Here is a 25,782-nt window from a genome sequence, read left to right as displayed (position 1 = left end):
AAGATGGCTTAAAGGGGTCATTTGTATGCGAGCTCCTGCAACCCTGAGTCACCTGACCCTTTGTAAGGAATTGTAACCATTCACATGTAGGTGTATGTTTCGTTTCAACATTGATCGGGACATTTTTAAAGGGACTTACTGAAAACAAACCCACCCAGAACATCTATACCAATCATATTTTTCTACAGCTCAGGAAGTCTTGATTCAGCTGTCATTCCACTCTGGGAATCCTCAGAAAGAAGATGGCCTGTGAAAAAGTGTTAACTCCCTATACAAATGTACACTGCATTATCTAAAAAAGAAAAAGAAAAAAGGAACAGAAAATACCTTGTTTTTTAACATTTAACATGCACAGTTTAATACAATTCTTTTTCTAAATAAAAAAATCTGAATAACAATATTCTAGATGGTAAGTGTACTTTTCTCAGTAAAATATGTAAAATGATTATGATTGTACCAGAATATGACATTCACAGATGTCTCATTGTAAAATCACATTGGTTTTATTAAAAAAAAAAAAAAAAAAACGTTTGCATATTTGTTTAGTTAATGTTTATTGAATTATTTTACTTTGTTGATGTGGTTCATGGAAAGGCCAAGTTTATGACCCGTTTTACCATTTGAAATATTTTTGTAGTATGGCTATGAAATGTAAAAATATAAAAATATACCTGAAACATCACTCTATTACACAAATTGAAGCAGTATCATGATTCATAAACATTTGTTTTGCGTTCATAACAACACAGACGGAATGGTTTCATTTTTTTATTTAATTTTACACAACATAAGAACACAGCAGATGTTGTCTTTCTGTACATGGATTTTTTTTTTTTGTGCCTTCAAACAAAGGCAAAATGTCACTGAAAAGAAAAAGCTTTGATTTTTTTAAAAAATATCAATTTAATAACAGGTCCCAATATCAAGTCCTTATATAGTTTTTTTTTCCTTTTTTTTCTTATAAGAGTTTCTCTATAATATGCAGGAAATGTCATTTCCTTGAATAGAAAGGCTTTTTTGTGAAATCTCGTGTGTTTCCTTCTATCTGTGTAACTGACACAAAGCTTGTATCCAGTAGGAGCCCTCTGGTAAGAGGACACAGGAAGGCACCGATGCTTTCCTCTAATCGTGAAGCTCACCGTGTTCAGTGAAGATGGAGGTGTGTCTCTCTTGGGTGAAAATATCCACAGTAATCCATGGGTTCCCAGAAAACATGAATAAAAAGACAGCAGAAAATATGATTTGCGGATGGAAACTAAAGAAATGGTGCAAAACGTGCACATTCATACGATCACACACACACATTTATATACTTTGAGAGCCTATACACACGCACCCACACATACACAATGAGATACAGGCACTCCATCTAGTCCGCAGCAGTCGTACATTCACACGGTGCTCTCTAAAATCCACTCTGAACTGGAAAACGCCGTTTTCTCGCTGTCTAGATTCGAGTTTGCCATTTGGACTAGCATCCCATTTACAGACATACTCCGCTTGCAAAACACGTTCCCCAGCTTCTGCGGGCCAATGTAGCAGTGGTGTTTCGACAGGTTCTCGTTCAAAGAGTACCTGCGTTTAGCCCGCACTCCTTCGGCGGGCAGTGTCATATACTTGGACGAAGTAGGACGCGCCCTCCTTAAAATCGGAGTGTCATTAAAGCGGGATGGGGGCGGAGGGGTTGGGACAGTCTGCTGAAGGGCAGTGGAGTTGTTTCGGTTGGTGTTTTGCGTCTCTGCGTTGGGTAGCGCCTCCACTTTGGGCTCGGTGGCACCGGCCACGGGGACGGGCTTTGGCGCTGGTTTGCGCTTTGGCTTTAGTGACCCTGAAGAGCCGGGTGTCGTCCAGCTTTGGCATGCCAGGGAAGTGGAGGTGGAGCAGTCTGGAATGGAGGTCTCTGAGGTTTGGGTTTGGGAATCTGGAGGGGGAGGAAGAGGTGCGGCGGAGCTCTTTTGGCATCCCTCGCCTGCCTCCAAGCTCAAAGCACCTTGTTTGGACGCAGACGGCGTGATGGTACAGCCCTGGGACTGCGCCCCGTTGGTTTGAGAGTGCACGTCGGTGACCGAGGTCCCCTTGGCGGAGTTGCCGCTGTTGCACACTTTGTAGCGGATCATGAGGATGATGATGAAGACGAGGACGGAGGCCACGATTATGCCCCCGATGATGATGATCATAGTTCCACCCAAGAACTGGGATTGCATGAAGTGGCAGCGTAGATACTCAGACTCGGTGGTGAACTGCACGCAGCCTACAACCCGCGTGGCCGTCAGAGAGGTCATGCCGTCGTCATAAATTGCAAGGACGCACAGGTCATACTGCGTCCCGGCAGCCAGGTTGTTCACCAGGAAGTTTTTGCTCGTTGGGGGAATCATTCTGTTGGGTGAAGAAAATAAGAGTGTTGGAATAAAACATGATATGGTTCATTCATCTTTCATTTATTAAACTGCTTTACACCTTCTGAACAACCTCAAGAGTGGTATCAGTTCATGCAAAATTTTAACCCTTTATGACCTGCCATAGAACAGTTCCACCAGAGTATATCTTTCTATTTTTACATGCTGTGCTGTCATTCTTTTGAGCATTTTCACATGCCATACATCCAAATAATCCTTACTTTCTCTACTTGAAGGCTATGTTTGTAATAAATCAATAGTACCTAGATAAATATCTCAAAAATGCAATAAACAAAAAGAAAAACAATTTTTTTGAAAAAAAATCTCCATATTTTATTCAATACAAAAAAATGATAAATGTAAACCTCAAACTTGTCAATGAGAAAAATGTGCATAAAACAGTTTAAAACTATACAGAATTGATTTGAACTGTTAACATCAATTAGTTTTTAAGATACACTCATTTAAAAAAGGGGAGTAAAATGCCATATGTAAAATATTCAATTACATTTGTGGTCAAACAGATAACATTTTGCTTTTGAACATTGATTGAACATTGAATTGGTTAGAATATAAATTAAATAGACCCTGTCAGAACAATTAATAATAAAATAAATATAAAATAAACAAATAAAGGCGATGAGCAGAAGGAATTCGGTGCGTCCGTGTGCTTTCATTTTGACATAACGTTGCGCGCATGCGCACACGTGTGTGTGTGTGTGTGGGGGGGGGGGTGCGTGTGTGTGTGTGTGTGTGAATGTGCTTGTATTTGCGAGTGTATAAACGAGAAAGAAATGATAGAATGGAGCAATGGTAAAAAGACAATAATGATAAGAAGGAACATATGGGAGTCAAGTGCGAGTCAAACCTATTATATATTCAGTCAAACGCATGGCCAAAAGACGCTGCTTCTGACGTCACTACATGCGACACAAGCTGGGGTCAAAGTGCACAGGAAGTGATGTCGTGATCAGTCCATGGATCCGTCATCGGAAGACGCAACTACCAATTGCGGTTCTATAGCACATGTGTGCAAAGACGTGCAATGCATTTTTGTGTGTTTTTTTGGAAACGCGCATTATTACAGACTCATTAGAGGGTGGAAACCGCGCAACATGAGCATGTTGAGGCTTGATCTGCCATGTGCACCGAACGTGATACCTCAATGCGCCATCGGAAGGCGTTACTATCAATCGCAGATCTACAGATCATGTGTGCAAAGACGTGCAATGCATTTTTGTGATTTTTTTGAGAAACGCATTTTGCGCATTTTGTACAGACTCATTAGAGGGTGAAAACAACGCAACATGCGCATGTTGGAGGCTTGATCTGACAATTTTACATCTCTGGTTTTGTATGCAAAAAGAATGATTGAGCTAGCCACTTGGTTTCAGTTTCTATAGGCTGTTAAACAGACACACGCAAACCGGAGCGCCGACGCTCCCGTCGGTCTTAAAGGGTTAATTTACAAAATTTGTCAGTAGCCCTGAGAGAGTAATATCCTACATATATGGATAAGGAAAAAAAATAAAGTTTTATGTGCTGTGACTTTTTCAAAATGTTTACACCATTTGGCTTTTTTTGAGAACATTTTTTTTGCAGACCTGCAGAGATAAATGCTTATTCAACTGATAAAAACATTTCATAAAAACATCATATATTTATACTTAGTTATAAAAATATATGATGCCATACATATACATGATGTCATGGCATGTTATTGCTTGTCCATTACCTATAATTTGTTGAGTCCCTTTTGTTGTAATACTTCACGCATTCACCATCATTCAAAGTGTGAGGTCAGAATATACTTTTTTTTAGTCTTTGGACTTCTGTGGAAAAATTCTGACCTTAAACGGTAAAAAACAACAGTAATATCGTGAAACATTATTATAACATCTGAAATAGAAATCCTTTTTTTAAAAAAAAAAAACATTTTAGCATTTACTGTCACTTTTGATTAATTTAAAAGGGGTTGTGAATTGAGAAATCGAATTTTCCTTCATACTATACTATAACAATATCCTGTAAGCTTCAGAACTGAAAACATATTAGTCCAAGATAGGTGAAAGAACCTATCGTGAAACCTATAGGTGAAAGAGTAGGTCACCGCCTACTTCTACATTACTACCACTGTAGCCCCGCCAACTGATTTGCAAATTAAGTAATAGTTAAATAACATGCGTGGTGCTAACACTGGATGCATAACATTGCTTCTGACGCTGGATCTGCAGAAAGACTTAAAGCTGCAGTCTGTAGTCGCCATCTCTGTTCGAAATCTGCAATTGCAGTCATTCGCGGAATTAATACAAATTTACGTGAGTTGTACTTCAACACCCTCGACACGGCACAGCGCGGATGAACAAAATGTTTGAGGAGACAGTGAGGCTGTCAGTCACTGCGCCGATGTGGATACTGGCATTTAGAATCACAGATTATTCTTTTTGGAAGTATGACCAACATAATAATTTTCACTGGGAAATGAACAAGTAAGAAACATTCACTTTTGTTCTGGTTATGACATTGTAATTGAACTAGTACATCCACAGACTAGCAACATTCACCATGGATTTAATATAGTAACACTAATTGTAACCAGTTTGGTTGGAATAGTGAAATGCTTTCAAGTAAATTCACACATCATTTCCCAGCACTGTCTTCAACACTCAAATATTATATAAATAAATAAATATATTTAAATTATTTCTTTTAATGTGATAACCAAAATATTATTTGTTCATCCTTCAAAGATGACTCCCATTTATAAACCTGAAAGTTTCAAAATTTTTTCTTTTAACAAATAGGAAACTTCTCTGGCATTTCTTTATTTCTGCTGTATCGAAAACGTACCGAACCGTGACTTTAAAACCGAGGTACGTACTGAACCGTGATTTTTGTGTACCGTTACACCCCTATTGTTTTCGCATGGGTCCGGTTACAGTCTCTTTTTTCTGTAGCCACTCCAAAGTCCGAACGGAGTCTTTTGCATTTTACAGCGGGTGAATCTCTAGTTGCCACTAGTGATTGTTGTTTGAACCTTTCTGGATCTGCCATCCTCACATGCAATGTAGCCTACTAGCTGAGACTCCTCCTTTCTGTGTACAGATGTGACGCAATGATGCAAAGACATGCTCGAATGTCCCGCAGAAATCCACGAACATTGTTACACGCTTACCGCTTTGAATCGAGCTAAGGAAAGCATATAGTTTTGTTCACTGGCTGGTTATGTATTTTATCAAATATGTATTTTGGATCATGTTTACCCCTGGCTACAATGCTCATGACTGCAACCTTCATGTCACGATCTAAATATATAATGCTATAGATCTAAAAATAATAATAATAAACATTTTTCACAATTAGTTAACCATAAAAACATGGTAAAAGAAGTTTTCAAGAGAGTTCCACATGTAATACTTGCAATATTTCATTTGCAAAGATGTTAGCCAAACACAGCAGTGAGTGTTTACTCTGAAGTCTCACAGCAAACTCTTTAAACAGAGCGTTCAAATCAGAGGGATAAAATCCGGTTAGGAAATGTGCCTTTTATTTCTAAATTATGACGATTTTTTTGATGTGAAAATCATGCCAACATTATAGATGCACCCAGGAAACATTATAAAATAATAAAATAATGCAGTTCACGACCCCTGCATGCTTGCTGAATTATCTATAGTATTCATTTCTTAAAATAAAACAAATAAAACCCCTAAAGTCTGATCAGGATCCTGATGCGAAGCAAAATCATCGAAATGGGTTAAATAATAAATAAAATAAAATAATGAATCATAAAAATATTACAAATAAAGCAATGCATAATTTGGATAAAAAATATGACACACACACACTCTAGTACAGGAACACACTAGTCCTAAGCTATTGATAAATATGGTAATGCTCAAGTTGCATTTTCATTTGTGCAGCAGATTTAAGCATGACACATGTGGAGAACCTATTATACCATTCTGAGCATGTTACAATAAAAGCGTAAAGCAAACTGTGATATCAAGACTTGATCTCTTATTTGTCCCGTGTTTACTCTGCTGCAGGCATGTTTAATCACATAATCTAGAGAGCGTAAGTCTGGAGCAACAGTAAATCTGTTTCGGTGCTGTATCTAGAGGAAGTTCTGTTGTACTTGCAGAGGCCTGGGGTCTGCTATCACTCTCTGAACCGTTCACTTCAAACGTGAACAATGGCATCTCTTATCATCCTTCCCCACACGCCCCACCTGTCTCCTCTGCAGCCTGGCAAACATTCAGCTCATTCAGCCAGCTGAAAGAAGCGCTCTGTGATTTCCCATGCAAACCGACTGGATTTGGAGCACAAAGGTTCTCAGTAGAAGCGGCCTCGCGCCACAGCCGGTCAGAGCGTTTCAGTATACTGGGTGAGAGTGTCCCCCATCATACATACAAATGAATGAGTTGAGCATTTTAATTGCAGGGTTGTTCTAAGTAACTCAGTGTGTGTTTAATGGTGTCAAGAAACTAGCTGCTAGGGTCATGTTTCACAAAATGACTAAAAATATTTGCATCGTTCAACAGTAGTATTGAGTAAGTAATTGTATGCAGTGACACTGGAATATATCCTCCCATTTCTAGATTCTTTATTGTTAAATGTAACATCTAATTAGCACACTGCCTAGACTGCATTAGTGTCAGTATATCTGGGTAGCATACGTTTCTTCTTTGTGGAGGAGTTTCTTGATACTAGCAGGCAGTTGGCACTGTTAATGTGAATATATTTGCAATCCTCGACAATGACAAAAAATACTGGGAATATATATATATATATATATATATATATGAAGAGTTTGGTTCCAAAACGCGATAAACGCCATTTTAAAAAAAAATGAGTTACTGCAAAAATCGGACTTTTCAATACCGACCAGATACAAAACAATGTTTAATTTTACGTAAAATGGGATATCCGGCGTGTTATTATGTAATGTTTTCTCCCTTTCTTTCCAAACCGCGACAAACGCCAGTCTCCCTTTTCTGCAAAATGCCACATATCCGCTAAACCAATCGCAACGCACCATTCCACGCAATGTAAACAGTAACGGCAGCGCTTTAACTAACCCGGCTTCCTAGGTTTTCTCTATTTTGTCCTTTCGATCAACAAACAAACAAAAAAATGAATAATTTTGACAGCATTGGTGAACCTGCGGAGGGTAAGGCATCCTGCATGGGTAAACGTGACATCGAAATCGAATCATTTACGTGAGGAAGAAGATGGACACGAGAGGAGGAAATGCCGGCTGTTGCTTGTTCTCACACGACAGCATCAAACTTCTGTCACGCTGACACACTGACCCCCAGAGGATCTTTTGGAAAACTTTCAGTTGTTTTATTCAAAGTCAATGAAAACCGAGCAGGACCAAGCCAGTTTACAGCTGATCGCCGTCAAAAAAGTTCAGCGGCGACATCCCAAGGTTGACAACAGCGATATGCATAACGTTAGATCATGCTTAATAAATCATAATTCATGATGATGTGCTCGTCTTAGTTAATGTTTTAATTAAGGTTTTGTTCATCCATGAAGTCATGAATGAAAAACATTGAACTGTTGAAAAAAAAAAACGTTGATAGTTCCTGATGATATTAATATGAATTAATGCATAATTCATTTATTCATGAATTCATGATAATTCATGACATGAACCCTTAAAGTGTTACCGAATATTGTTATATTAAAGCAATGGATTTATAGTATGCACAAGAAATTCAATGTGTATAAAATTTTATTTTGATTAATTGCATTTAAAAAAAAATAAATTATTGGATTTATTGCATTTTGGGGGAAAAACGATCTGTTTTTATAATAAATCTTTGGAAATCAAAACCTGGATTTCATTTTTTATTGTTATTATAACCTACAAATGCTATGTGAAAATTTGAAACCGAAAATAGTGGTTTTCATCTTCCCATTTTCTTGCTAAAGAAAACACAGTTTTACTCAAATTCATCAAAATGGATTTATAGCGTTTTGGAACCAAACTCTTCATATATACTATATAGGGCTGTTCCATTCCGGATTTTTTGGAATCGATTCGTAATTTGTAGATTAAATTACAATTTTTTTGTAAAAAAAAAAAACGATTTTTTGATTAAATTACAAAATAATCTAAAAATAATACTGTGTTTGACCCCCTTTCGCACATGCACATGCAGGGCAAGAAGCTGCCATTCCACCACATCCCAAAGATGCTCTATTGGCTTGAGATCTGGTGTCTGTGGGGGCCATTTTAGCACAGTGAATTCATTGTCATGTTCAAGAAACCAATTTGAAAAGATTCGAGCTTTGTGACATGGTGCATTATCCTGCTGGAAGTAGCCATCAGAGGATGGGTACATGGTGGCCATAAAGGGACGGACATGGTCGGAAACAATGCTCAGGAAGGCCGTGGCATTTAAACGATGCCCAATTGGCACTAAGGGGCCTAAAGTGTGCCAAGAAAACATCCCCTACACCATTTCACCACCACCACCAGCCTGCACAGTGGTAACAAGGCATGATGGATCCATGTTCTCATTATGTTTACGCCAAAATCTGACTCTACCATCTGAATGCCTCAACAGAAATCGAGACTCATCAGACCAGGCAACATTTTTCCAGTCTTCAACTGTCCAATTTTGGTGAGCTCTTGCAAATTGTAACCTCTTTTTCCTATTCTTACAAAAATGGGAGGTGAAAATTACACACACATTGGTGTTAGTGTGCATGATTCATTGTCATTGCACCTTATTCCAAAAAAAAAAAAAAAATCGTATAATCTTCATAAACTTTTATCTAAATGTTTCCCCTGCGAAATTACCTTCCTTTTTGACAGACATCACAAACCAGCAGACTACTTAATGCTTGCATTGAAAGATCCAATCAATTTCATATTGAATATTCTGTATAATTCAGAAATACATTGTATAATAGATTGAATTATGAATGACATTTCATAGTGACTTGAAGCGTAGGAGTGAAAGTCGGAATGTTCCAGAATGGCAGACATCATCATTGTGAGCAAGACACTTAACCCCAGGTCTGACAAGAGGATTGTCTCTGTTATAAGTTCATGGCACTTTTCTTCAGCTTTGTCACAGGAACAAATTCCACTTGCCCTATATGTGGCGAAAATTCGATTATAGTCTGTTTCACTGCGGCCTGTCTGTTGCTAATGTGTTAACTGAGAAGGGAGCACTTTATAACAACATGGGGTATCAGCCAGATGCCAGATCTCTAGTAAAAACATAGGTTGAGATGTGTCTGTAGTCTTTCTGCTTCATTCTCATCGTTTGTGAAAAGAGCTTCCCACACAATGCTCTGTACACAAATGACGAGGTAATGGCTTTGCTTTTGCAGTGTGTCTCATTGAACAGGGAACGCTCATGGCCAGTGTGTGTTATTGTAATTAGCCGACTGTGGCTCATTTACAGCAGCCCATTGAGATAAAGTAAGCCAAAAATGAATCTCTTTTTGATTCCCCCAAGCGAGTCTGCAAAGAACGTAATTATGAGAACGTATTAATGAGTACAGCATACGTGAAAGGAAATACTGTTCGAGATAGCACTAAAACAGATTGGCTAACACACACAATGGTTTCTGAATATTATCAGTCATACATTATAATGATTATTCAGTTTTACACTTTAATATGCTCTTGGTAGACACGCTTGCTAATCAAAATCAAAGAGGTCCAAAGATTTTATTCTGTGTTCAGTCTACCAAGTGCCCACAACCTCTTTAAACCATAACAAGAAAAGCTGGGGGAAGTCATGGTCTAATGATTAGAGATTCAGGCTGGTAATCCAAAGGTTGTGGGTTTGATTCTCATTACCAGCAGGAATGGACTGAGCACTTACTTGGACGGGTTGAATGCGGATGACAAAATACAACAGCAGTATAACCTTATGACGATTGTTTCTTAAAACCCTGTCTAAATGTGATTTACAAAACGCTTATCCACTAAAGATAGGACACTTATGACTTGCTCCACAGAATCGCAACCTGCAAGTATGATTGATTAATGATGTATATTTTTTTCTATCGATGGTTCAAAATACGTTGTTTTGTGTTTTAAATTGTGTAGGTCTCAGGCTACCTCTCGTTATTACTGTCTAACTGAAATAGTCACTATTATCTAACTGTCAGTCAATGCAGCTTGTCTATTGTTGTTACTACTATGAATACTACCAAGGATTTACAAACTTTAAAATTAGATCAGTCATTTAAGTTAGTGCTCGGCTAACATGTGCGCTGTTATTGATACCGTTAATGGTAAAGTTAACATGCACACTACAAATTATAAATATACACATGTTGATGGACATAGTCTTGTTATGAGGAATTACATTTGCAAAATCTCATTATTTACCTCAAACTGAGTTGTGTATCACTAGCTGCCATTACATGGACCCTTATAATTGGTTTGACCGCACAATCGGACTAAAAAACCTTAATCGATAAAGGTCCTGTAAACACCTTAATCGATCTGATTGAGCTCGATCTAATTGAAATTTCGATCGGATTGAAAGGGGTGGTTTATTCCTTTTGTAATCTGATCGAGAGAACATGTAAACACTTGATCGAATTGAAAACCAAAACTGAAAGGACTGCGGATGTGCAATGACGTTTAAATAGCATTATGACGTATCATGTAAAGACCGTGTTCGGATTCATCAATCGGATTAATTTCTTCCGATTGAATCAAAAGGTGTTCATGTAAACCAAGCTACTGAGAAATGTCTTACTCAAGTCATCCTTGCAATGGGAGTTTGGGTTGAATAACTAGTTCTTCAAACTAGTTCTTCAAATGTTCATCGGACTTGCACTTAGATTGATATGGTAAAATCGATGCCACCGTTACGGTCTTTACAGTGTTTACAATAACAGTTGTAAGAAGCCTCCAGAGTTGAAATTCAGTTATTGTAATGGCCATTTTGTTTCTGACATGTGCTGTAACAACCAATCACAACAGACTGGGCTGTCTGACCAATCAGAGCAGAGTAGGCTTCTGGAAAGATTTAGAGATTGAATCATAGGACGGTCATTTGAGAATAATTGAAAAATTGTGTATTTTTTGGTTTTTTTAACCTTTGATGCATGTAAACCTGTTGTAGGAGACCATCAAAAAAAAAAAAAAAAAAAAAAAAAACATAATAGGGGCATTTAAAGATATGTAAACTATTTAAGGGACAAAGTTTAAAATAAAGTAATACAATCTAAAGGCTATGGTACACTATGACAGATCACAACCACAAAAGACAAAAACACGGCAGTCTAAACCAGCATACAAAAACAAAAATCACACACAGTATTATTCATTTAAGAGAAAATTAGAAATGGATTTCTATTCTAGCATTTCACATTAACAAAAAGCATCGATCCATCCATTAGAACAACACAAACTGGTGATGGATTTTTGAGCTATAATATTTGAGCCCTTTTCACAACTGGCCTCTTTAACACCTTGCTGCTGTCTCAAAGGGCCAAAATCAGTTTGTTCTTTCCTTGCTGACCTATTGTTGTATCTAATGTCTAGTGTATATTAAATTGGCTTCCTAAATTTCAATCTACAAACTCATTATTTCAAATCACATACTAATGTATCTGGCTAATTTCCTAATATTTGTGCTTTAATAATTAGTTGATAAAAATTATGATGTCCAAAATTGTACGCATTTAGAGAAATACCGAATGTCATGTTTACTTCTCATTGCTATTCTATTCTATCTACTAAAGTGCAAATCTGAAATGACTTCATTCAAAAAGGTGGTCCATAAGTTTCAATAGTTGAGGCCATTTTATGTATAGACCTAAAACAGTGCAAAATTAAATTCACTGTATAGTACGCACAATTCTACTTCAACTTCTTGGTTGTTTCACAATGGAAATGTGTTGTCTTAGTTAATCTAATTGTCCTTATTGGCTTTTTTTCTAAATGATGGTAGAAGATTTTCAGTCTGTGAAAACTGTGAAGCAAAATGAACAAATAAATAAAAACAACGACTAACAATAACCGTTTGAAATCCACTTCGAGAAATGGATAAACGTTTAATGTGGGTTCACCCAACAAGCAGAAATGACAGAATGAAAAGTATTTCTCACCTGTAAACAAGAGAGTCATCATAGGTTCCATTATACTGAATCTGAAACATGCGTATTCCAGGTATATTCCTCTGGAAGTTAAATTTGATGAGTGCAGTAGATGAGGTGGCTTCTGCAATCACCACCCTCTTATCTGGACTGGTCTTGGCGTCGCCGGTGTGGTTGCCGCCGTTCGCCCCCGCCCTTGTTGAAGTGGAGATGTCAGAAGAGCCCGGGTCAGGCTCCTGGATGTTATTGGTGCTGTTGCTAATATGCGGAAGCTTGATGATAACCAGCTCCACGGTCTGGTGGGCCTCCCCGGCAGGATTCGAGGAAATGCACGTGAAAGAGCCCGTGTCCTTTACTGTGCTTATCAGGATGTCCAGCGTGCCGTTGTTGTAAACAAGCGTGCGTGACGTGTTTGAGACTAACTTCCCATCGGGAGATATCCAGTGAATGGCAGGTTCGGGATCTCCCCTGGCTTTGCACTTTAACGCTACCCGCTGGCCCTCCAGCACCCTCATCTCGTGAGAGTGGCGGGTGATGAGTGGCGGCTCGCAGAGGAACTCCTCCTCCGGGATGGACCAGAAATAACGTCCAGAGAGATGCAGGGGTGTGGCACAGGTCTCCAAGTCGTCCTCGCGGTTGAGCCGCCTAAGCCACAGCAGCTCACAGTTGCAGTGTAAAGGATTTCCTCCAAAGCTCAAAGCAAAGGAGAAGGAATTGAGAATGCCGGATGTGGCCAGAACCTGCGCCCGCTGGAAAAGCGGGTCTGGTGGAAGCTTCTGGAGCTTGTTGGAGGTCACGTCCAAGCGATTGAGCTTCTGTAGGAGGGAGAAAGTCCCCTCGGGAATGTATTCGATCATGTTGTGGTCCAGACTAAGTGTGTGTAGGCTGATCATCTTTTGAATGGCCTCCCAGGGAATTGTCTCCAGGTTGTTGTAGGATAAGTCCAGTTCTTCGAGGGCTAGTAGGTCATTAAAGGCTCCCATGTGGATGAGGGTAAGTTGGTTGTTGTTCAGAATCAGGTGATGCAGCTTAGACATGCCACTGAAGGTCTCGTTGGATATCCGCGTCAAGCGGTTGTGGTCTAAATGCAAGGCTCGTAGGTTCTCCAGGTCTGCGAACGCATGTGGAGTGATGTAGCTTATTGTATTCCTCGACAAAGTAAGATCCACCAGCTTAGTCATGTTGGCCAAGTCTTTCCGTTTTACGGTTGTGACAAAGTTATCAGCAAGCCGGAGCTCCACGGTGTGCCTGTCGATGTTGGGCGGAACAAAGAGTAGCCCTTTTTTGGCACAGAGTGTTGCGAGGTTGGGGGATAGAACTTGACAGACGCAGCGCTTCGGACAGATCTGGGCCTTCACTGCCATTCCGATAACCAACAAGCAGACAAGCAGTTTTTCCATTGTAAATCAGGTTTTTACACCTAGGGGAAAAAGAGAGAAAAAAAAAGACAAAGGGCGTGATTAATATGCTACTGTGCCTTTGAACTACAATTTCAAGCAAAGCAGGTCTTTATTCAGTTGGAGCATAATTGCATTTGTAGATGTTTATCAAACACCAGTGCTTAGCGCAGTCTTAGTGCATGAGATAACAGCAGGCCATTGGTTATCCTGCAGTTAGTTCAGGAAGTGTGATAAACAGTTCATCTTGCACAAACAGAACCCCATGTTTGATGAAAGAAACCAGCAGTTTTGTAACATTAACATTCCCAAGCTCAAAATCAGTGTTGCCAGATCTGAAAAAAGAAGAAGAAAAAAAAGTAACCTGGTCTGATTAAAAAAAATCCAAAATAAGGCCTTTGGGCGCTTGAGAGCGTTTTGGCAGCGCAGCGTTTTTTTCCGTTGAGATGTTTCGTTGCTATGATACAGATGCTATGAATATATGAATATCCGCAGTACAGTTTACTTGTAACTGATTTCGCATATAATTTGTTTCATACTAAAAAAATAATTTTTCATCCATTTCGTTTGGTTAGCTCTGCTGGTTGATGTCGTTGTACAGAAAGAATGTTGTGACAGTATTAGTCCCGCCCCTCCTTTACTATGATTGGATGGCTGGGTAAGAAGTGACAGTGATGAGCACTGCGTTTTATCCAAAGTTGAACACTTTTAAACTCTCGGCGACCAGTAAAACCACCAGCGTGAAAAAAAACGCTCAGCGCCTCGTTACGCTCATGGCGTTTAAAAAACGTCGTGCTCCCATTTGAAAACAATTGAAAACATATGCCAGGCGCGTGAAAAAACGCTTTGGTGGACACACGGCCTAAGGGAAAAAGTCCCCCAAGTCTTAGATTTTCAGAAAGTGTATAGTATTTTTTAGCTTAATTTAAGCAACTAGGCCAATACATTTTCAAGTATGACAGAACCATTTATCCAGAGGTGGAAACAGCACTGAAATATTCTACTCAAGTAAAAGTACTTTTACTTCAGTACAATTTTTCTTAAGTTCAAGTAAAAAGTACCAGTCTAAAAATCTACTCGAGTAAAAATAAAAAGTAGCTCATTTAAAATTTACTGAGAGTAAAAGTTGCTGAGTAACTTGTTTAACAGCAGGGGTGTGGTGGAGGACTATGAGAGTTTCACAGTATAACCGTCTAAGAAAATGTCATTGTTTATATAAACTGTATTATTACATTATGGTTATTATTATCATCAGTTATAATGACAGTTAAATAAATGAATCATTTGTTCAATAAAACATATCTAATTAACTCATTTCAATAACTGATTATGAATGAAACAACTTATTTTTATCATTAATAACTTCACTACATTACTGTAAATAAGACCAAAAACACTAAAACACAGCCAACTGCCCATATTTGTGAGTGATTTTATGAAAAATGCTAATAATAATGGCTCATGGCAACACTGCTGAAAATAGATCGAAGCAGTCTCTAAAGGAGTGTGGGTTTATTTCAGGCAAAACACATGGCTGATATATGCCATGCACATTACAGGAAATTTCAACACTTCAGTTTATTAGCTACATTAATTCATTCTAACCCAATACGTCATTTTCATCTTTGATTTCAAGTGTTTTAACAATATCTTCCTGTCTTACTTTTTCACACTTCTCGAAGGTGTGACTCATTCTTTCCAACTTTAGAGTTCTTCACTCACCATTAGAATTGTGTGGGTGTGCAGAAGAGCTGTTTCATAATGACCGTGTGTGTGATCAGGGAACGCTTTTGCAAGACCCTGACCCAGTGGGGGCAACTGTATTATATTTAATTATATAATTACGCTAAGTTGAGTATGTAATGACACAATACGGGGTCTAAAAACGATGAACTCGTAGAGAGTACTGAATTAAAAACAGCCATCCTCAAACCGCAACAGCAGCTTACATAGAGACTATGAAATTATGAGGACACTGTCTGAGAATTAAACCTGAAATTACCCAAAGACGTATGATTACTGAGTGATGATGTCATCTTGTTGATGTTAATGGTCTAATAGAGACAGCTCTCTCAAATAGGACAAGTTGTTATCATTTATTTACCCCTATGTCATTTCAAACCTGATATTATCCTCTGCAGAACTCAACTTAAGGAGGTTAATAGAATATTCACTCTGCTGTTTTCCATACAATGAATGTCAATAGTAATGAGGGATTTGTAAACTCCAAAAATAACAAAATAAAGTTCTCAGTGAACAGGCACACTTAGGATGAGATCACTGAGTATAAATTCCAGGCACCCATGAGATATAGAGATGCCTGAAGGTCTCTATGAAGGTAATGTTTATTAAAAAAAGCTACCTTGAGAGACAAATTATTGCCATCAGCCAACTCCAGAACCACTTCTAGTTCCCATGTGGGAACTCTGGTATGAGCCACAGGTCTCATCCTCCAAGCTCCACGAAGGAAAAGTTTGACCCCCCAGAGGCCCATCACACATACCCCTTTTCCACCAAAAAAAGAACTGGTTCAGAACTGGTACTGGTTCGGAATTAGTTCAACTTGCGAACCGCTTCAGAACCTGTTTGTTTTTCCACTGACTAGAGTGCCCAGGGAACGATGTTGGTACATCACTGTGTACGTCGCCATACGTTTTAGCTAGAAACGCTTGCAAGTAACATTACTTTGGGATTATCTCTAACTCGTGTACCAAGAAGGGTTTAAAAACAATTGAAATATGAGTCTTTTCGTTTGATATGTAATCTTTTCTGATAAGTTATGTACCCCTGTCTTGTGTCTTTTTTTTTCTTTCCATTTATTTGTTCTATATTGTCACTTTTCTTTTTTGCTTATAATGTCTTCAATAAAAAAATTACAATAATAGAAACGCTTGCGCCAACTTCAAGCATAACAATTACAAAGGCGGACTCCATCGTGTTTCTGCAAATGTTTCTCCTGGATGTGTGATCCTTTATTATGGTCAGAAAAGATGTTTAGAACACATCTAAACCCGCCCACAGCCCCTGAGGTAAGCATGACGTGGTAAAAGAACGGTTCTAGTCCAGCAAATAATTGGTGCCGCTTTGGAACCAGTTCCCCTGGCCGAGAACCGGTTATTTGGCTGTCGAAACATAAAGAACTGGTTCGCGAGCAGGCACTGGTTCTGAACAGGCTCTCAAAATGCTTTGGTGGAAAAGGGAATACAGAGGAGCGCAGAAAGCCGCAATGGTAGCCACGTATACCTTGAGTGTGGATGGGGTAAGACCAGGTGAGAAGCGATCTTGGTGGAGCTCCAGCACTGAATCCAACCAGGCAGTTAACTGGGTTGACCTCACACTCTCTACACCAAGTAGAAACAAATTTACCCCTTAGGCTGTACAATCTCCTCATGGAAGGAGCTCTGGAACTGAATATGGTCTCAACCACTCCAGCCGACAGGCCAGCCTCTAGGAATTGAGCTCCCTCAGGGGCCAGGCCCAAATTTTCCACAGGTCTGGTTGAAGGTGAATATTGAGCCCTCGGCCTGTGGAAGCAGGTCCCTCGTGGTTCAGAATGTGGTTCTCTGTGCTGGTGCCAACATGCTTTTTTTCGTGTTGAGTCTCAACCCCAGGCTCTGGATGTGGGCAAGAACGACATCTCGATGCCGAAATGCCAGCTCTTGTGACTGGGCCATAATGAGCCAGTCGTCAATATAATTCAGCATCCTGATAACCTGAAGTCTCAGCAGAGCTAGAGCTGCATCCATACATTTGGTAAATGTGCGAGGGGAGAGAGCTAGACCGAACGGCAGAACCCGATATTGAATTGCTTTGCCCCCAAAAGCGAAACTCAGGAACTTCCTGTGAGATAGAAGGATGGATTTGTGGAAGTATACGTCCCTTAGATCTATGGTGACAAACTAATCCTCAGATTTGATTTGACTCACGATGACTCACGAAATCTTGAACCTGAATCTCCACAGAGACCAATTCAAATGACATAGATCTAAAATTGGCGCAACCCCCCATCCTTCTTGGAAACTATGAAGTAGAGGCTGTAGAACCCGTACTCCCTGTCCAGCGGAGGAACATGCTCTATGGCCTCCTTTACCAGCAGGGAGTTTTTACTTCCTGTTCCAATACTCGACCCTGCACTGGGTTGACTGCAGTCAACACCACCTCGCTGAATTTCGGAGGGCGGAATCAAACTGCAGCCTGTAACCCTTCTCTACTGTGTGCAGGACCAAAGGAGAAATATTTGGCAGGTCTTGCTATGCTTTGAAATATTCTACAAAGGGAACCAGCATCTCGAGACTGATATCGGGAAGATGATTTGAGATTCGTTCTCGATCCCCTGTAGTGGCTCTCCGGCATAATTTGGTCGAAACGATTCTTGATGTGCGGACACAAGAGCTGCCTAGCCACAAGCTTGTGGGTCAGAGAGGGCAGCGTGCGTTCGCTGTAAACCGATGAGTCCCGAAGCACACTTGACAATGGGATGCAGACATCAATTTCCACAGGGCTCCCCAAAGGGCAGGCTCTTAGTTTCGTTCTCGACACTCTTAAGCGGAGGACCAGCAGGGAATAATCAAAAACATTTTCTGATGTGACAGACGGGCAGTCAATGCCTGACATCGTTCCCTCCGCGCCTGGATTACCATGCTGCTGGATTTGATGTGATCAAGGTTTTTGTCACGAATAGCTCTGAGACTAGGTGAGATCCAAGCGCACCTTTATTGGAAAATCCAGAATCATCAAGGTTCAAAAACACTTTGACGTTCGGCACCGAGGCTTCGAAGCTTGTACCAAAAAAAAGAAGCATCTAACATGAAGCACTGTACCGTAGCTTGATTTGTCTTGCCATAACCATGTGATCGGTGACGTCCAAAGCTTCGTTTCGACACACAACCATGTGACTGCTTCATATTCTGATTTAAAACTAGCACGATCCCGCAGGTTTCAAGTGTCATGCACTTCGGTAGTGAATTGAGACCGACTGAGATTGAAACTGAGAGTGAGCTCTTTTCGGCATGGAACCAGCCAAGAAAAGAGGCCGTTCGGAAGTCAGGGGAAGTAGTAAATAAAAAAAGAAATAGACTTAGCCCCCACACCGTTGAACAAGTCCTGTTCCTTAATAAAAATCTTTAATTTCTTCAAGTACCCAACTCCCCAGTTCACAAGCACTTTCACTACCCAGCACTTCACTATTCCACAATAGTTTTTATTTTATTTTGATTATATATGCCTATATGAGCCTTGCCTATAAACTCATAGGTTTAGGACTACGGCTGAAGTTTTCAGGCTGCATTACGAGTTAATTTGTACTATGTATAAATTATTTCATAAATTAATTCATAGACTCATTTTGTTCATACATTGTGCAAAAATCAACAGTAACACTGATGATTTTTATTGCTTTGTGGTTTTCATAGCACAAAGTGATTTATCACATAAAACAATACAAACAATTGTGAAAGGTAGCTTTTCCACCTTTTGACCACAATATGTCATTAGTGTGCACCGTGTTGAAAAGCTTCAAGTAATGAACCAATTTACGCCTCAGTGCTTCACAAAGCTTAATTTCACCATCACTACAAAAGAGAGGGAGAGCGCTCAGGAATGCCGTGTGACAAAAACAAAACGAGAGATGGCAGAGAGAACATGGTATAAATAGGGTGAGACAAACAATGTAATGACACACAGGTGAATGTAATAATAAGTGATGAGTCCGGGCAAAGGATTATGGGAACTGAAGTTAATGACTGAGTGGCTAAAGTTAGAGAAGGAGTGCCCTCTGGTGGTCAACCTGGGCACACCAGCTGGTAACTGTGACAAACATAGGTTAATTATGTTATTCTAATAGATTGAAAAAAGTGCTCACATGTGCTCACATAGTTTCCCACTGTTTGCACATAATAATTATTCTCCTACATTGGTTCTTCGTTTTAAACAGCAGACTTAATATTAATACATTTCTGGTGATAATTTGGAGACAATGAACATATGAACATAACTGTTCGCATGTCATACATACGCTATTTCAAAGTCATAGCACACTATTAGCTACTGCATGTGGAATTTTATAGCTAAAATGTTGAAGTTTAGCTGTTTTAACTACTGTAATCATTAAAAATGTAGCAAGCTGAATATCACTTCCTAACATCATTTCAATAAAGTAACATAAATTTGTGATTATTTGGTTCGGGAATAGCAGAGATAAAAGCCCGCCTGCACTGACAATTGCTTGGTTGGGTCCTTATATGCGCTTCGTGAGGCACACGCGCACACACACAAGGTCTCTAATTTGCTCGCTCTTGTTCGCTCTAGATTTCAGGAGATTTTAACTAATTTGTGGGCATCAGGGAGCCGCTATCAATATGCGAGAGACTCCCGGCAGTGTTGTAGTCGAGACCACCTCACTCGAGTCCGAGTCGACACCGAGAGCAGAGAGAGTCGAGTCCGAGTCAAGACCGAGTCCATAGAGAGTCGAGTCCGAGTCGAGTCCGAGACCAGAGCCGGTCGAGTCCGAGTCGAGACCGAGACCAGTGAGGGTTGATTACCTAATTTACTTTTATTTACTTAGAGAAATCCTTTTTTTTTTTTTTTTTTTTTACTGAATTTACTTAAGAGTTTAAAAAATATGATCAGTTTAGGGTAAAAAGGCCACATAGTAGGTGGTGTTAAAAGTAATTTTATTACAATTTGTCATGCGCAGTTGCGCACTAGAAAATCACCAATCACTGGGCGTGTCAATCAATTTAAAGAAATATTTTATTAACATACATTAATAATCATGAAAAATATTTTTAATTGAACTCGAGTGGACTCGGGAATAATTCCGAGTCCTAAAAAAAAAAATGTTCGAGTACGAGTCAATTCCGAGTCCAAATGGACACGAGTCCATGACAAGACCAAGACCATTAAAATATGGTCTCGAGACCGAGTCCGAGACGAGTCCGAGTCTCGAGTACTTCAACACTGACTCCCGGAACACAGGGCTTACATACCAACGCAAACTAATCGACAAAATAAACAACAGGTGCAAATCATAATCACATCAATGAAAAAAAAAAAAAAACGTAAACAAACAAACTCAGGAAACATAATTAAAACTGTCATAAACATTATCACCCATAATAATTTCAGCTGTATTTCAATTAATTAAAATGATTTGTAATAGTTTTAATTTTAGTCAACAATAACAACTCTGGTGTCAATAACCTGCATCTTCTTTTGTTTTTCGCGTAAGAAAGACAATCATACAGATATGAAACAACATGAGGGTGAGTACAATTCATTTATGGGTATTTCTTTGAGGGAAAATGATGACAGATAGATGACTTCTGGACAAGATAATATACTCCCTCTTGCGTGAATGACTCATCTGGTTGTCACCCAGTCACATACAGTAGCAAATGCAAAGATTATGTTGTTTTTTTTTTTTTTTTCCAACACTGCAGATCTTCACTATTGCTTTTCATTCCAAACTGTGGACAGGGCGGAGCAGCACGATTTGAGTGAACGAGAGATGAAGGGAAGGAAGAAGGAAAGAGCAAGAGAGATAGAGAGTAATGTGATGCTGTAATGGAGACTGATGTGTTGTGCATATGCACAATAGGGAATAGTATGTGGAGGGTATGATTCATGCCAGTGGATCTGATTCACGAGCATTGGCTCTTCACCAGTGCAGTAAAGCAAAACAGGCAGATGTGCATTATGTTTTGCCTCAAGATGAACTGAAAAATGTGTGAAAGCCACACGGATAGACAAGGGTCTATTGGCAGGGAGGTTATTAGGGTGGTGCGAATAATCCAGGGGGTTCTGATTCTTTCTAACTCACACTAGGCTCCACCCCATTTTTGACACAGCTTATAGAAATCTATCAGTGTACAAAAACTAATTGTATATATTTTGACTACTGTATGAATAGGACACAATCCAATTCTGGTCAGCTATACTGCTTAAAAAGTGAAAGTAGGGTATAAATTGGGAGGGGCTTGGACAGACGATTTCCAGTAACTATCAAAGCAGCTGCTAACTTTGCTATAGGTGACAAATCTGACAGCTTTTCCTGCATTACTAGTAAAAGTGAAAATCTTAGCACGGATGCTGATTAAACCTGTTGAGTTGTAACTAATAGCAGTGCTTTATCCCTAAATACACTACAGACAAGCTAAATGTGTTCTTTTTTTCTTTTTTAAATCACGATTAATTGCACACTTATCTTAAAATTCAGCATACACTATTAATCTTGTTTAACGTTAATTTTGTCATCATTTGCTATATGGAGGAAAGTAAACCATCGGATTGAAGGTTCTCACAAAACTGTCAAATGTAAAATGATCTGATCGCAAACAAAGAAGAGGAATTGGGTTAGAATAGAAATTTCCACCTACCAGGGATATAGGTGCTTGTGCCATTATAGATGCTCTCGACTTCGCTGTGTGACGTAAATTACCTTAATGATTTTTATTTGCATTAAATTATTTTAACCAATTAAGGATTTTGAATTAATCGCATGCGTTAACGCATTAATGTTGGCAGCCCAAGTTGATTTATGTTTCTAAGGTTTCAAGCTTCCAACGTCCTCAAATCTTTTCTTTCATCACCCTTCTTTATCATGTATGACTGCAGATCCTAGAATTAGCACATTCACATTTCCCAATTCTGTTACAAACTAAGAAAGGACCAAACTAATGAACAATAGGCCTAATTATTCTGCAATTCATGCTTCATTAAGGGCCTCTAAGTGATAAAAATAAATAAATATATTTGACAGAACACACTACTAGTCCTATAAAAAATGAAAATCACAAAACTAAATTTAAAATCCTACATTTTGTATGATTACTATTTTGAAACTGTTATCAGGCTTAGCATTTGGATATAATAGGAGTGCTACCATACTACTGCAGCAGCATATACAGTATAGTGCGCATACTGCACAGTGTGCAAATGTTCTGTATGCATAGAATACCCAGATGACCCATTATATTTGCAACGGGCTGTGTGGAATACTGTATCCCACAATGCACCAGTGTAATGGATGACTAAGTGGATGATGGATCAGACTATCAAATTCTAGGACTTCTTTACACCAAAATCAAAATACAAATTCACTTTATTATTTATAAAAAATAATTTCACATAAAAGATAGAGCTAACAATGTGGAATAATATCTAATATTTCACTTCCTATAGCAAATAGTAGTCATTGTACATTAAAGGGATAGTTCCGTTTGAAATTAATTTTTATATGTTTTAGCTTACCTCTAGGGCATCCAAGATCTAGATGTCTTTGTTTCCACAGTTTTTTCAATTTTGATATGTTTAGGTCAAACCGTTCTTGTCTGTCAGACATATAATGCCGGTATATGGGGTTCACCTCAAAGAGCATGCACAGAAAAGTCCAAATAAGACATGACTCGTAAATGTAAGTACACATTGATGGCCTAAGACACGAAACGAGCGGTTTGAGTGAGAAAATGAACAGTATTTATATTATTTTTACCTCATGTAACCACAGCCACATCCAAGTGATCTGAGGGCGTGGACGCTTTGGTCTGTCCAAGTGCCGGAAAGTAAAAAACAAAATATTTAAAAAAAAATCACTGATTCTATTAAAACCCTACCAAACAAAATACCTCTTTACATTGCAGTTTTCTAAATGGCAAATGACCCCACTGAATATCAAGTAGATGATGCATGCGCAGAAGACTCTCATGAAAAGCATAATGATAGCTATAGTGTAATGAGGAAGCTTTAGAGTGCTGTCAGTCACTTTGACAGGAAGCAATTGCCGTGTACTTCACCGTGAAGAGCAGCCCCAAGACAAACACTCGCTAATCAAGCATGTCTGAGCGAGTATGGATGTTTCACCCACCACAGTCCTTAATGAAGTGAGGCGTTCGGTTAAACAATAGCTCAGTCCCGAGATGGGAAACTTTACAAACAATGTTTCAGGGGAAAAAAAAGATAATTGCTGCATGTTAAATAGCTTTTTTCTTTTTTTTTCTTTTCTGTGGGGGAGAACTGTATACTATTACACAGTACAGTTTATTGCACATTATGCATATGAAATCTGATATTATTCTGATATAAGTTTATCTTCACAAGTGTTGCAGTTGCACAATTAAGCAAGAACAGCATATTTTCATTCAGCGACAGATGTGGATCGTTATTCTTGTATGCAGCCATTTCGGATTTATTACCAGACCGAAAACAAAATCTTACAGAAATTTGGGATCTTTGGAATAATAAAAAAAAAATTTTAATTGTTGGCCCTTTTTTTGTTTACATGTGCATGTGTATTTGTGTGTGTAGCAACTGATTGTTGACCTGAGAGTGACAGAGAGAATGAGAAAGACATGATTTTCATGCATCATTCAAATGGTAAAAACATAAAAACCTTCTCTATAATTCACACTGGCCATATTTTACACACAACACACACATGAATTTTTAAGCATGTTTGCCTCACTGAAAATATTATCGTAAATATTTAAAATGTGTCAACACAGCACAGATGCAAAGCAGGATATGGACATGAAGAGAGAAAAAAGAGAAAGATTTAAAACTCATTCTGTGAATCTCACGAGATTTAGATTTGTTGTTATGAATGTGGTCACGTTTTGGCCAGTTATCTTTGACAGTTAACCAAAATTGATATACGTATGACATACAAAGCATTTTCTCAAGTTAAGGAGTTCTAAAATTTCTGCATTAGTACAAAGTACATTAGACCTCCTTTGTTAAATCCAAAGTACAGATGGGCTAATAAATGACAATATAGAATATATTTGCAATGACTTAAACTTTTTTTTCCCCAAAATACAGTAAAAGTGTCTTTTCTTAATCTAATTGTTTTTATAAAATAAGAAAATGTAAAATGCCAAAATAAAGGTTTTATCTGATTGATTTTGAGCCAAAAAGGTCAATCTGTGGCGCACAGATATTTTACTGGTCAAACATATTCTGAACACTCTGCCGCTTTCACTTGTGTATGAATTAAATGATGTAACCACTCATTTCTGATCTTATCATAAATTTTGAGTTTGCACCTAAAATAATTAAAGTTAAAAAGATTAATTTGGACATTTACTGTATTTCCAAAACCACGCAAAAAGTGGCACAATGTGAAATCCCATTTCTGGCCCATTTGCACTGCAAACAGTAATGCACTGCACATATCAGACTAAAGATGTTTTCGAAGAAAAATGCGGAGACTTTTGCTCTAACAGCTGGGAGGGAGGCTGACTTGTTCTGGAGGATGTAGATCCACACTTCAACAGGAAGAGAAATGGAGCTGCTTTTTTTCCTCACGCTAAGTGATGGCAGCAGCATTTTTCAGGCTGCTTATTCAAGATTAATCAGTACCTAATGGCAAAAACAGAGTGCTAAAATCTCCATAAAAGAGAGAGGGGTACAGACTGAGAGAGATGGATTGAAATACAGCAAAAGAAAAAAAAAAAAGAAACATCAACACATCCACAGTAGCTGCCTGGAGCAATGACCAGCCTCAGCATCACTCCCACTGACACACACGCAAAGGAACACAATAAGACAGAATCCATTTTAAACATCTCTCCTTACTGCATTCTCTCCATCCTTTTCTATCATTTCCTTCTGTCTAGCCTTTTCCCCTTGCCCCAATTTTCTGCTTCCTCCCCCAAAACAACTCCCAGCAAAAACAAAAAACCAAAAAAAAAAAAAAAAAAAAAAAACACACAAATGAGATCTTTTGAATATCTCAGCTATTTCTTCTAGACAAAATAAAAACTTTTGCTGACAGAACTTTTCTTTCACATAAAGACTCTATAGTTTGGATAGATTACTAGAGTCTAGAATATCGATAATTCAATAGGAAAGAGAAATGATTTTTTTAAGGAGTAGTTAAATATTATATTTTAATATACTTTTTC

The 25,782-nt window shown here is 38.7% G+C and overlaps 1 protein-coding gene across 1 annotated transcript in view; it reads right to left on the bottom strand.

Annotated features, from left to right (window-relative positions):
* Nucleotides 1-599: 599 nt before the first annotated feature.
* Nucleotides 600-25,782, bottom strand: part of lrfn5a (leucine rich repeat and fibronectin type III domain containing 5a) — a 63,037-nt gene continuing 37,854 nt past the window's right edge. Inside the window, exons 2-3 of the mRNA XM_039672796.2 lie at nucleotides 12,498-13,905; nucleotides 600-2,376 (exon numbers count right to left, since the gene is read on the bottom strand). Coding sequence (XP_039528730.2) covers nucleotides 1,392-2,376; nucleotides 12,498-13,885 — 2,373 coding nt within the window. The 5' untranslated portion in view covers nucleotides 13,886-13,905 and the 3' untranslated portion in view covers nucleotides 600-1,391. The remainder of the gene's footprint in view (nucleotides 2,377-12,497; nucleotides 13,906-25,782) is intronic.

The sequence above is a fragment of the Pimephales promelas genome, chromosome 15 (assembly GCF_988280905.1).
Source record: "Pimephales promelas chromosome 15, fPimPro1.hap1.1, whole genome shotgun sequence".
Classification (NCBI taxonomy): Eukaryota; Metazoa; Chordata; class Actinopteri; order Cypriniformes; family Leuciscidae; genus Pimephales; species Pimephales promelas.
This window is presented reverse-complemented; position numbering and strand designations above follow the sequence as displayed.